Here is a 12,825-nt window from a genome sequence, read left to right as displayed (position 1 = left end):
ATAAGCAAGGGCCAGGAAACACGAGTGGGTAGCAGCGGTGCCCTTTGGTGGCACATCAGGGAACTGTTGCTCTCACTGGACCACCCTGGTTCCCCCTTTGGAATCAACCCCTCCAGCTGCTGAACACGTTCTGGTTTAAGGAAAAAAACGTGTGGGCGCGCTTAAAAGATGAAGGCAAAGAAAGCAGGATTATCTCTTTTGCTCTCAAATAAAAAAAGGAGTCATGCGTTGTGCGGCCATGACTGAATCTCCTCTAATCCCCATTAAGAGATTTTTATTTTATTTTTTGGTGATTGGAAGCTGACTTTCTGTTTTGAATTTTTAAAATAATGTCCTGAACCACATTAAACCTTGGGTTCCGGATGAAGCCCTTTTGGAGGTGGAGGTTTCTGAGACCATCTGGCATCCTGTGGACCCCTGCTGGTGCTGAGCAAAGAGAGCAGGCCTTCCTGCTGAGGGGGCCTGCAGGGTGGACAGCTGCTGACCAGAAAGGCAAAGGGGCGGCTATGGGGCAGGCAGGAAGCGAAGGTCTCAAGTGTCCTTCTGTGGCAGCCAGAATCGTATCAACAAGCTGTTCTACAGAACCGAAGTACGGAGTGGCGGGTGGGAAGACAGAAAGAGAAACGTCGGCCAGTCCTTGCGTCCCTGCTTTTTTCCCTCCAAAAATCTCAGCTTTCTCTTTCCTTTCCTTTCCTTCTTGCTTTCCTTTCAGTACCTTTCCAGTCCTGAGAGAAATGGGCTTGATTTCAGCCCAATGGGAGGCGGTACTGTGCAACCTCTTCTGAATGCCACAGGTCAGGAGTGAAAGCAATGGGTGGATGACGTTTGCCAAGCCACTGAGTCATCGCCGGCCTACTCGCCGTCTCCCCGCATGTGTGAATTGGGAATAGGGTTTTCACGTCATCAGATGATGCCTCCACGCTGGGTCATGCAGCTCTGTCTTTCTCACAGTCTATTTGGGGTTGTCAAGAAAACAATGAACAGAAATGTGGGTGGCTTCTCTGGAAATGATTAGGAAAGCCGTTTGCTGTCAGCATAGATCCCTGTGCCGCCCAGCACCCCTTTTTTAGAAATTAGCTAGCGCCTCTGCTCCTATTTATATTACACATGAGGAACCCACAAGGACTTGCAGGGATTACTTCATTTCCCCCCTCTATCCCCTTCTGCCACTATTTCATTTTAGACCTGGCAACCCCTATATCCTCTTTCCTTTATCAGCTTCCTTCTTCCTGCTAACCAATCACTCTTTCTTTCATCTCTCTCTACCACAGTCTTCAGTTAGATAAATCCAAGAGGGCAGCCGTGTTGGTTTGAAGCAGTAGAACAAAGCAGAAGTCAAGTTGCACCTTTGAGACCAACAAAGTTTTATTCGGAGTGTAAGTGGAATGTAAGCAGAATGTGCCTGATTCCTCCTCTGATGAAGTGTGCTCGGAGCACAGGGAAGCTTACATTCTGAATAAAACTTTGTTGGTCTCAAAGGTGCAACTTGACTCCTACTTTGTTCTATAGTCTTCAGTTGTTACTTATTTACTTCATTTAGAAGAAGACTGCAGAATTATACCCCGCCCTCTCTGAATCCGAGTCTCAGAGCGGCTTACAATCTCTACCTTCCTCCCCCACAACAGACACCCTGTGAGGTAGGTGATGCTGAGAGAGCTCTCACAGAAGCTGCCCTTTCAAGGACACTCTACAAGAGCTATGGCTATACCCCACTTTGCTACCAATGAGGACCCAAAGCAGCTGACAGTGTTTGGTGTACTGGAGTCAGTGTGGTGTAGTGGTTAAGAGTGGCAGGCTCTAATTTGGAGAGCCGGGTTTGATTTTCCCACTCCTCCTCCACATGGAGCCCGCTAGGTGACCTTGGGCAAGTCACGGTTCTCTTAGAGTTCTCTCAGTCCCACCTACCTCACAAGGTGCCTGTTGTGGGGAGAGAAAGTGAAGGAGTTTGTAAGCTGCTCTGAGACTCCTTCGGGTAGTGAAAGGCCAGGTATAAAAACCAACTCCTCTTCTTCACAATTTTCATCCCATCCGTTTTATCCTCACAACAACCCCATGAGGTAGATTAGGCTGACAGAGATTGATTGGCCCAAGGTCATCCAGTGAGTGGGGAAAATGAGTATTTGAATCTGGGTCTCCCAGATCCTAGTCTGATGCTCTTAAGCACTATACCACACTGATTCTCAGCTTGAGAGTCAGTCTGGTGTAGTGGTTAAGTATGCGGACTTTTATCTGGGAGAACCGGGTTTGGTTCCTCATTCCTCCACTTGCAGTTGCTGGAATGGCCTTGGGTCAGCCATAGCTCTGGCAGAGCTTGTCCTTGAAAGGGCAGCTTCTGGGAGAGCTCTCTCAGCCCCACCCACCTCACAGGGTGTCTGTTGTGGGGGGAGGAAGGGAAAGGAGATTGTAAGCCGCTCTGAGACTGAGATTCAGAGTGGAGGGTGGGATATAAATCCAATATCTTCTTCATCGTCTTTCCCTCTTCCTGGCCAAGATGCAAAAGTCATGCCCTAGCAAGCTGCTGAGATGAGCTGTGTGATTGCCACTGCCAGGTCCCAGCTAAGATGTGCAGAAGCTGCCTAGAGTTGCCAGCTCAGCACTGGTAACTGGCAGGAGCCTTTGAGAGGGAAGCAACATCATGGCATCACTCTAGAAATACACTCACTGCCATGTTGTGTGTGCTTTACAACAGATTCATGCAAATTTGTGTTGTTGTTGTTTTTGTTTGTATCCCACTCTCCCCCACTAATGCGGAGCTTTTTTATAGCGTTGTGACATCACTTCTGGGGACAAGGCAGAAGTGATGTCATGCTTCACCCCACGATGTCACTCCGTCCTGAAGAAACCTGACAGGGCCTGGAGCAGAGGGACAGGAACTTACACACGGCATCAGGTCTTAGCCATCACTACACCTGGGTAAGTTGTGCAAATGGCATGGTAATGAGTTGCTGGCGGTTGCTGCTGGACTGGACTGCAATGAGTCCTCCCTCCAGGACAGGAAGGAGGGGAACATGGGTGGACTGGGAGGCCAAAATAGCCCTTGAAAAGGCCCTGCCCCCTTCCCCACCTCTTACTGACAGAAACCAAAATCTGAAGGCAGGCAATGGTCACTGAGATCTCAGAAGGCATCTATTTCTTAAAGGTACATACTTTTATTAGTGGGGGGGGGGGAAGGTTACCGCCCCCCTTTTTTTTACAGTTAAGATTTGTATTCATACCCAGGAGCTTTTTTCAAGGTTTGTAGAAAGATCTTTTGTTTGTTCTTTATTATGGTCATTTCAAGGCATACAAAAGACCAAGGCATACAATAGAATTAAAATCTAATTACAGGACAGTTTCCAAGACTTAAATATCACCAAACAAAATCTAGCTACTTTGTAGAAAGATCTGTCTTGACTGTTCTAGCCTCTAGATTTAAGTATCCATAGGCAAGGCCATGCTGAGAATTAGATTTATTCAGGGCTTTTTTTGAAGCAGGATCTCCTTTGCATATTAGGCCACACACCCCTGATGTAGCCAATCCTCCAAGAGCTTACAAGGCTCTTAGTATGGAGCCTACTGTAAGCTCCAGGAGGATTGGCTACATCAGGGGGTGTGGTCTAATATACAAAGTAGTTCCTTCTACAAAAAAGCGCTGGATTTATTTATTTGGCTTATATCCTGCCCTCCCCGCCGAAGCAGGCTCAGGATGGCTCACATTTTTGTAAAAACATCGTATAAAAACCAATAATCAATATAAACTGCAAACAACATATAAAAATACAAGAATATCTAAAAACCTAAAACAGTATCAGGTGCTATATACAGATATACCAATATCCCTCCTCTCCCCACACACAGTGTGCTGCACAAAATAGACCCATGTATAAACCCACCTGAACACCAATGGATTTACAGTGCACAACTTCTTGAAAGAAAAGAGCAAGTGGCAGACACCCAGACATCCTTCGCGGGGTGGGCCTTTTATGCTTTCCCTTCCCAAAGGAAGTCGACTGTCCCCTGGCCAATGCCATTCCTGGGGGGGGGGGGGGGCAATGAAGACTCAGGAATGGCACAGGGGACAAACTGGGGGATCTTCTACAGAAGTGGGGGGATTGCTGGAAATTGCTACCTTATCTTCCAAAGACTTCAGCGCCATTAAGTCTTTGGAACCCTGTGTCTGGATACATGTCATTTACAGGGGGTTTTTTTTGTAGCAGGAACTCCTTTGCATATTAGGCCACACCCCTCTTATGTAGCCAATAAGGAGCTTACAGGGCTCTTATTAGTGTAAGCTCTTGGAGGATTGGCTACATTAGGGGTGTGTGGCCTAATATGCAAAGGAGTTCCTGCTACAAAAAAAGCCCTGAATGTCAACATATTGTAGTAAGCTATGCTGTTTTTGTTAAAAGCAAAGAAATGACTTTCATTCCACTTGGCCCAACAGGAGAAGGAGATTGTATTTATACCCTGCCCTTCGCTCGAAGTCTCAGAGCAGCTTACAATCTCCTTTCCCTTCCTCTCCCTTCGTCTGATGAAGTGTGCTTAGAGAGCACACGAAAGCTTATGTTCTGAATAAAAATTGGTCAGTCTTAAAAGTGCAACTCGACTCCTGCTTTGTTCTCCCCACAACCCTCCCTGTAAGATAGGTGGGGCTGGGAGAGCTCTTGAGAGAACAGCTCTGAGAAAACTCTGACCGACACAAGGTCACACCAGCAGAGAAGTCGGGGATCAAACCTGGCTCTCACGATTCATGCATGATTAGCCTCATTTTGGTCCAAAGGGGAATTGAATGAAATACCATCTGATCCCCACATGATAACTGAAGGCCTAACTAGATATGACAGCGTCTACAGATCTGACCCATGGACACCAATGCCATTTTAGAGATGAGTTCAACAGCTTAAAAATGCTGCAAGGGCCCAATCCCTTTTCAAGTGCTAAAAGAACCCCTCTCACAGGTCAGACCCTTGGAGTGCTGTAATGTCTAGTTCAGCTCAATTGTCTTCTGAGTGCCTTTGCCATAAGGCTTCCAGGTCCCCCCTGCCCTGACCACCAGTGGGAGATGGAGGGAGGGGTAGGGTGGCCAGGTCCAGGTTCCTGGAAATTCCTAAAGATTTGGGGATGGATGCTGGGAAGAACAGGGACCACAGTAGGCTACAATGCCATAGAGCCCACATTCCAAAGCAGCCATGTTCTCCAGGGGAACTGGTTTCTGTAGGCTGGAGATGAGCTGCAATTCCAGGGGGATCATCAGGTCCCACCTGAAGGCTGGCATCTCTATCCCACCAACAAAGTCTAAGCGATTTGTCCAAAAATGCCTTTCCTGTGGAGGCACACCAGGAATATACTCACAAGGCCTTCGTAATGGTATTATTTTGAAATCATAATGGTTACAGTTTTGGACTAGTGTTAGATCTGTGAGACTCAGGTTCAAATTCCCATTCTTCCAAGAAGCTCGTTAGGGTGATCTTGGGCCAATCAATTCTCTCTCGTTCTACTCTACCTCATGTTGTTGTAGAGGAAAAACAGTTGATGAAAGACCTGCCCTGACATCTTTGAAGGAAGGGTGGAATAAAAGTATGATAGTTGGTTCCCTCCCAGTAAATTTACTGAGCATCATTTTAACAGTTATTCAGATACCAGCTGAAGATTTCCCCCCTTTGAGTTGCCTTAATTAAATGGTTGTTACTCATTTCCAGCCCCTTTCTGCATGTTGCTCTGATTTTATCCTGTTTTCATGTTCATTTCTTTTTTCTCCTGTGGCATAACTCAAATGATTTATTCCTCCACCTTCTTGCAAGCAACCATTTTGTGATTGTGCCCACCGTCCTTTGTTAAAATTCCAAAGGTGTCCATAGGGACAAAAAAAGACTCCCCCTCTTGCAAAGAGCCAGTTTGGTGTAGTGGTTAAGTGTGCGGACTCTTATCTGGGAGAACCGGGTTTGAGTCTCCACTCCTCCACTTGCAGCTGCTGAAATGGCCTTGGGTTAGCCATCGCTATCGCAAGAGTTGCCCTTGAAAGGGCAGCTGCTGTGAGAGCCCTCTCAGACCCACCCATCTCACAGGGTGTCTTTTGTGAGGGAAGAGGATAAAGGAGATTGTAAGCTGCTCTGAGACACTGATTCAGAGAGAAGGATGGGGTATAAATCTATGGCCTTCTTCTTCAAAGGATTCCCTGAAATAATAACAGTGGTTGCTGTTATCTGCTCCCATATGTACCTATCTAAACACTACGGTCATCTTTGGAGGCCCCATTTTAGGTGTCCTCATCACTGGAGTCTGGTAACTGCTAACCTGTGGAAGGGCCTTCTCAGTCTCAGCACCAAAATTATGGAATTTCCTCCCCAGAGATGCATCTGTCTTTCTGTCTTGTTTCTCTTCTGTTTTGTTTGGGATTCCCTCACTTCTTCTCAATAACCTACCTTCCTTCTCATGAGCCTATGTGTTTTAATTTATTTATATATAAATACATGTATTTTAAAGCTTATTTTAATGGTTTTATGGTTTTGCTGCCTTGGGAACCCTAAGCTGGGTGGAAAAGCAAATAGCAACAATAGAAGGTCCCAGGTTCAATCCCCAGCATCTCCAATTAAAAGGATCAGGTAGCAGGTGATGGGAAAGACCTCAGCCTGAGACCCTGGAGAGGGACTGCCACCCTGAGTAGACAATTCTGACAGTGATGGATGACCAAAGGTCTGGTTCAGTATAGGGCAGCTTCATGTAATAATAATTTAAAACTAAAGGTAGTCCCCTGCGCAAGCACCAGTCGTTTCCGACTCTGGGGTGACGTTGCTTTCACAACGTTTTCACGGCAGACTTTTTATGGGGTGCTTTGCCATTGCCTTCCCCAGTCATCTACACTTTTTCCTCAGCAAGCTGGGTACTCATTTGACCGACCTCGGAAGGATGGAAGGCTGAGTCAACCTCGAGCTGACTACCTGAAAACCCAGCTACCTCTGGGGATCGAACTCAGGTCGTGAGCAGAGCTTAGGACTGCAGTACTGCGCCACAGGGCTCTTGTAATAATAATTACTGCTACTATATAGAAAGAGGGAAACTGCAGCATTCATTCTCTTCTGTAGGTCAGCAACAGCATCCCTCTCGGCCCCTTTCCCTGCATGGATTTCCCGCTTGGATGCCAGTGGTCGGTAACGCAGGGCCAGGTAGGGGGTTCCTTTAACTCTACACTAATTGCTCCCCCCTCCCATCCACTACAAAAAGCAGCCTCTTCCCTGAACTCTGGGCTGGCCAGCCAGGGTCTTGCCAATCTGTGTTGACAGTTATAAAGCACCCAGAATCTCATTAACACCTCCCAGGTCACCTTGATGATCAAAGGGCTAGAGGCAGAGCTGAGGACCAGAGGCGGGATTGCCAGGGACTCTGGCTACAGCAATGTTAAATTTTCTGTCCATTGTAGTTTGCAACCAGATTATCTGGAGGATAAGTGTGTGTGTGGGGGGGGGGCAGTGGGTGATTATTTACAATGGGGGAATTATTTCTTGCGGGGAGGGGGACTGAAGCAGCTTCTGACACTCAGAGCTGATCTCAGACATGTTTTGCAACAAAATAATGCCCTCTAAAAAAATGATAGAGATGAAGACAGGCATGCAAACGTACTCTGGAATCTCTTGCCCACAAGACCATTTTCTGATGACAAAACAGCCTTACGCTGGTCTAAGCCCACTGACTTTAATGGACTTAACAAGGGCGTAGGATCGCACTGTAAATTGTTTAATAGCGAGTATTTTGCTCCTACCTTTGGAGAGACCAACTCGCCTGACTTATTACATCGCTATCTCATCCTTCCTTTAAAGAGTGTAATGGAGCATGCATGGAATTGACCCAGCTGGTATCCTAAGCAAAAATGGCACCCGTCTAAACCCATCAGCTTCAACAAAAGGGTTAGAACTGCGGTTGATCTCACAACCCTGTGAGGCGGGTTAGGCCCAGAAATAGTGACACTAGAGGAAGTTTCACAAGTAGACAAGGATTCAAATCCAGTTCTCATCAGTTGGATGTTCTATCCATCACAGTTATATTGGTCTTCCTTAGATTACCTTCATAGTCTATAGCAGGGGTGGCCAAACTGGCGCTTGGGAGCCACATGTGGCCCTTTCACACATATTGTGTGGCTCTCGGAGCCCCCACTGCCCTTAAGAGAAGGCCTCTCTCTGTTTAAATCACTTCTCGAAGCAAAGAAAGCAATGGCAAACCACCCTGTAAAAAGTCTGCCGTGAAAACGCTGTAAAAGCAACATCACCCCAGAGTCGGAAACGACTGGTGCTTGCACAGGGGACCTTTCCTTTCCAAGCAAAAGTGGATTTTAAAGTTAAAGTTGCTTTTCCCCCACTTCTTCCCATCTATTTGCATTCCTTCCTTCCTTCCTTGCAGCTCTCAAACATCTGGTGTTTATTCTATGTGGCTCTTATGTTAAGCAAGTTTGGTCACCCCTGGTCTATAGTTAATATATGTCATCCTCAGATGCTAAGCAACCAAGATGGGTAGCTGTGAGTCTGCAGCAGCAGAAAAGAGCAAGAATCCAGAAGTACCTTAAAGACTGACAAAATCTGTGGCAGGGTTGGAGCTTTTGTGAGTCACTGTGCTCACTTCTTCAGAAGACTGGAGAGCGGAGTGATTTCAGATGCCAAATGGCACTAGCGGGCAAATGACAATAGCAGGTTATGATTGGATTAGGTGTGATATATAAAAGCTATACCCTGCCACAAATTTTGTTTAAAGGTGCCACTGGACTCTTGCTCTTTTCTAAGCAGCACAGGAGGCCGACTTATACTGAATCAGACCCTTGGTCCATCAAGGTCAGTATTGTCTACTCAAACTGGCAGTGGCTCTTCAGGGTCTCAGGCAGAGGTCTTTCCCATCGCCTCCTACATAATCTTTTAACTGGAAATGCCAGGGATTGAACCTGGGAACTTTTGCAACCAAGCAGCTGTTCCACCACTGAGCCACAGTCCCTCTCCTAAAGTCAAGGAAAGCTTTATAAACTGCACAATAGTTTTGCTCAGTTCAGACCGTGAATGTCACACAAATGACTAACAAATTCACCTGAGTAGATGGGCAACTAGCTTCTTATGGGCTGGATCCAGGTGGGCAGCCATGTTGGTCTGAAGCAACAGAACAAAGCAGGAGTCCGGTAGCACCTTTAAGACCAACCAAGTTTTATTCCGAATGTAAGCTTTCATATGCACGCAGACTTCATCAGACAAAGGAACGGTGCACAGTGAGCAGAGTTACATATATAGCTGGTAGGCAGTGGTTAAGCATGCAAATTGGTACCAAGTTATAATCCAATAGCAAAACAGTGAAATTAACAAATTGAAAGGACATTTCGTCAAATTGAAAGGACATTTGCATGCATACGAAAGCTTACATTCTGAATAAAACTTGGTTGGTCTTAAAGGTGTTACTGGACTCCAACTTTGTTCTTATGGGCTGGTGGCTGGACTTATTTGCAAATTGCTGCAAAGAGTGAGCATGCTGATTGTTTTGCGCTAGCCAGACTGTTTCCATCGACTGACGTTTGATCAAAAACATACTGATGTTTAGCGCTAATCAGCGTGCAAGATCCCAGAAACAAGCACTCAAATTCTTTCGTGGGCTGGGACATTTTTAAGACAGAAGGAAAACAGATGACTCTTGGAGTGATAGGCCAAGGGGAAAAACTAAGCAGGGTTTACTCTTTTGAAATGCAGCGCTGGCCCAATAACCCATAAAGTAGTATGGGGAGTGCGCCTCTGAGCCTGCACAGAGCGACATTCCATAATCACAGCCAGATCTCAGAAGCTATCTGGGGTCAACCCAAGTTAGTATTTGGATGGGAGCCCACCCAGAGTTGCTGTGTAGAGGCCGGCAATGGCAAGCCCTTCTCCAAGCCTTGAAAACTCCACCAGGGGCCGCCATAAATCTGCGGGGACTTGGTTAGGCTTTCCACCACATCTGCCCAAACACATCTGGCACCGGGGAGCCAAAGAGGCCTGGTTTCAAATAGGCTGAACCCCTCGGTTTCAGGACATGATAAAAACGACTGGGTGTGTCATTAAGGCAGATCTTTTTCCAACCCTGACAGAAGCCGCGTGGATTTACACCAGGGCGGCCCTAGAGGGCAACTTTGCATCCGTTCCCCTCTGGCGCAGCTAAGCCTACCTCGCAGGGGTGTTCGGAACCTCAAGGGAAACGGAGCACATGCTGCCTGTCTTGAGCTCCTCCGAGGACGAGCGGAAATCTCCTGTAGCAAATAGCTGATGGGGTTTGAGCCTGCCTGGGGACCCTGCGGAGACGGAGACGCTCGCTGTGGATTTAGGGCTCATTCACACGTGCGGGGACCTCCCTGGCCTTACTGGGCAGCGGCTGTGCAGAGCCCATCGGGGCGAAAGCCTTCCCCTGAAGGTGAAGCAAAGGAAGAAACCCGTGACAAATTCCGGAGCGGCGACCCGTCCCAGAAACAAAGGCAGCCCTCTTTCTTCTCCCCGGCTGCATCAGAAAACCCAGCCGGGCAGCCTGGGTGTGGCCCACCCGTGCCTCTGGACCGCCCCAATCTCCCTTTCCAAACTGGCTCTTCTTTCCATGGCCAAAGCCTCCGTTTGAATCACTCGCTGCGCCCCCAAATCTTTCCTCTCGCCCGACCCGGGTTGGCCCATTCCCACGTGCCGGGGTGGCGCAGCAGAAGCGCGCCTGGTTGGGCCCGGGGAGCAGGCGGGCCCTTCTGGAGGCGAGGCGCGGCGCGTAGCTGGGCCGGGGGGCGCTTGGGGGCAGGGGCTTGGGGGGCCGTGCTCGGGCAGGCCCCGCCCTGGCCGGCCCACCATTCCTCCACCCCCTGGCGGCGGCGGCGTCTGCTGGCTGGCCGCGTCCCTCCTTCCTCCTTCCCTTCCCCGCCGGGCAGAGGCGAGGCGAGGCGCAGGAGCGCAGGGCGGCGCGGAGGGCGCAGCAGCGGCTGGGGAGCTCCGGCGGGCCGGGCCGGGCCGGGCCGGTGCGGCTGCTGGGAGCCCCGGAGGGGGGGGGGGATGGCGGACGGGACCCTCGGCCTCCTCCCCCCGGGCTCGCCCCGGCCTGGGCCGCCGCCCCCCCAAGCCGAAGCCGGCAGCAGCCAGCGGAGCCCGCGGCGCCCCGCCTCGGGGGGCTCGGCTTGCAGCAGCCGCGACAACTCCGCCGAGAGGGACCCCCCCGGCCTGGCCAGGGCCGCCCCCGCCGCCGGCATCATGAAGGTGGGTCCCGATCCCGAGCTCCCCCCACCCGCCCCCGGCTCCTTGGGCACGTGCGTCTGGGGAGGGGGGGGGTTGCTTCTCCGCAAGGGGTTCCACGCCCCCCCCCCCCCCAATCTGTTAAGGACGTCCTAGCAGCGGCGGCTCCCCCCTCGTCTCTACCCCCTTAACCATTTCTGTCCTCATCTGACCTTCTAAATCCGAACCGAGGAGCTGGGAGAGGCTCCAAACCCATCTGGCTTGTCTTTTACGAACCACACTAAAAGCTCCCCCCGCGGCCGCATTCTTCCCCTTTCCAACATGCCTAGCCTTGGGATTCCTGCCTGGGTGGGTCCAGTCTCCGGAGGGTTTTCCGGCCTGTGAGCAAAAAGCATTTTGCCTATGCTCAGAGTTGCAGCGGTTGTTCCTTTTTTTTTTTATTCCTGAGGGTGGAGCGGTGAACAGATTATTGTGTGTGTGTGTTTAAGTTCTAGCTCCAATTAAATTTCTCTCCTGCCTGGCAAATACTTCTAACCATGCTCAAAACCACCTACCGTATCTACTCATTTTCAGCTTGTGACCTGAATAACCCTACTCCCTGAAAAACACTAATTTTTAAATTAATTCCTGCCAAAAAAAAGGACATCTTTTGGTGCTGTTCTCCTTTAAAGAAGATTCTTTAAAGAAGATTCCACTGTACACATCCCTCATAATTTATTTATGCTTTTTAACCTGTGGCAAAACACCAGTCCAGCGCCGCACCAAATTTATTCCAGTACAATCCTTTGTGACTCACCGTTCACTTCATCAGATGCATGGCGAGCTTAGCAGAGGTATTTCTACTGAAAGCAGCGGAGAACAGAAAAGCAGGGCTGGAGGGAGTATTACAAAAAGAGAAGCCATGCATGCACTCCTGCCTGGTTTTGCTGCGAAGGGCTAATGTGGGTGTCCACGTGGATGTAGCCGGTGTTGTTAAACTTGTGGACCTGCTGGTGAAATGCCACCTGTTCACATATGCAGCATTACCTGATTTCTGGGAACGCTGGGCTCCTTTGGCTGCTGAATGGACAAAGACATGGTAATTGAGAAGTCAGGGATGTTTTTATGTTAGTGCTGATCTGTTCATGTGTGCAAGTTGTGGTTTGATGTCATAGCGGTTGTGTGTGATGGTTGGGTCAAGGAGACCTATTCACCCGTTACCGTGAACTCTTGTACATCCTGGATGGATGTAAGAGAGAACCGACATGGCATTCTTTTTTACACCTGTAAGAAAGAACCAACATGCGTTCATTTTACGAATGAAAGGGACCGGTAACTATGGGGTCTGAATCACATGCTGAGCTGCCTGAATGTTACATGATAATTACTCGATGCATGCAGAAAGGTTGTACACTGCAGGCAGGTTGTATGTGCATTCCCTGTAACTTGTGAACAAGACTAGGAATTATGTACAGCATCTCGGTTCCGTCCTGTTTCTCGGCCATGTTAGTTTCTCAGAGCTTACACATATGAACAGACCAAACAGTGACACAGATGGTTCATGCATGTAGAAGAAGAATAGGTTTTTATACCCTGTTTTTCTCTGTCTTAAGGAGTCTCAAAGCTGCTTACAGTCACCTGTCCTTCCTCTCCCCTAAACAGGCACCTTATG

The 12,825-nt window shown here is 48.9% G+C and overlaps 1 protein-coding gene across 2 annotated transcripts in view; it reads left to right on the top strand.

Moving 5' to 3' along the window:
• The first annotated feature begins 10,962 nt into the window (after positions 1 to 10,962).
• Positions 10,963 to 12,825, top strand: part of LOC132583939 (inactive phospholipase C-like protein 2) — a 62,175-nt gene continuing 60,312 nt past the window's right edge. For both annotated transcript variants that reach the window (XM_060255689.1, XM_060255690.1), the window contains exon 1: positions 10,963 to 11,198. In XM_060255689.1, coding sequence (XP_060111672.1) covers positions 10,998 to 11,198 — 201 coding nt within the window. In that variant the 5' untranslated portion in view covers positions 10,963 to 10,997. The remainder of the gene's footprint in view (positions 11,199 to 12,825) is intronic.

The sequence above is a fragment of the Heteronotia binoei genome, chromosome 15, assembly GCF_032191835.1.
Source record: "Heteronotia binoei isolate CCM8104 ecotype False Entrance Well chromosome 15, APGP_CSIRO_Hbin_v1, whole genome shotgun sequence".
Classification (NCBI taxonomy): domain Eukaryota; kingdom Metazoa; phylum Chordata; class Lepidosauria; order Squamata; family Gekkonidae; genus Heteronotia; species Heteronotia binoei.
Note: the sequence above shows the minus strand (reverse complement) of the source record. Positions and strands in the feature narration are given on the sequence as shown.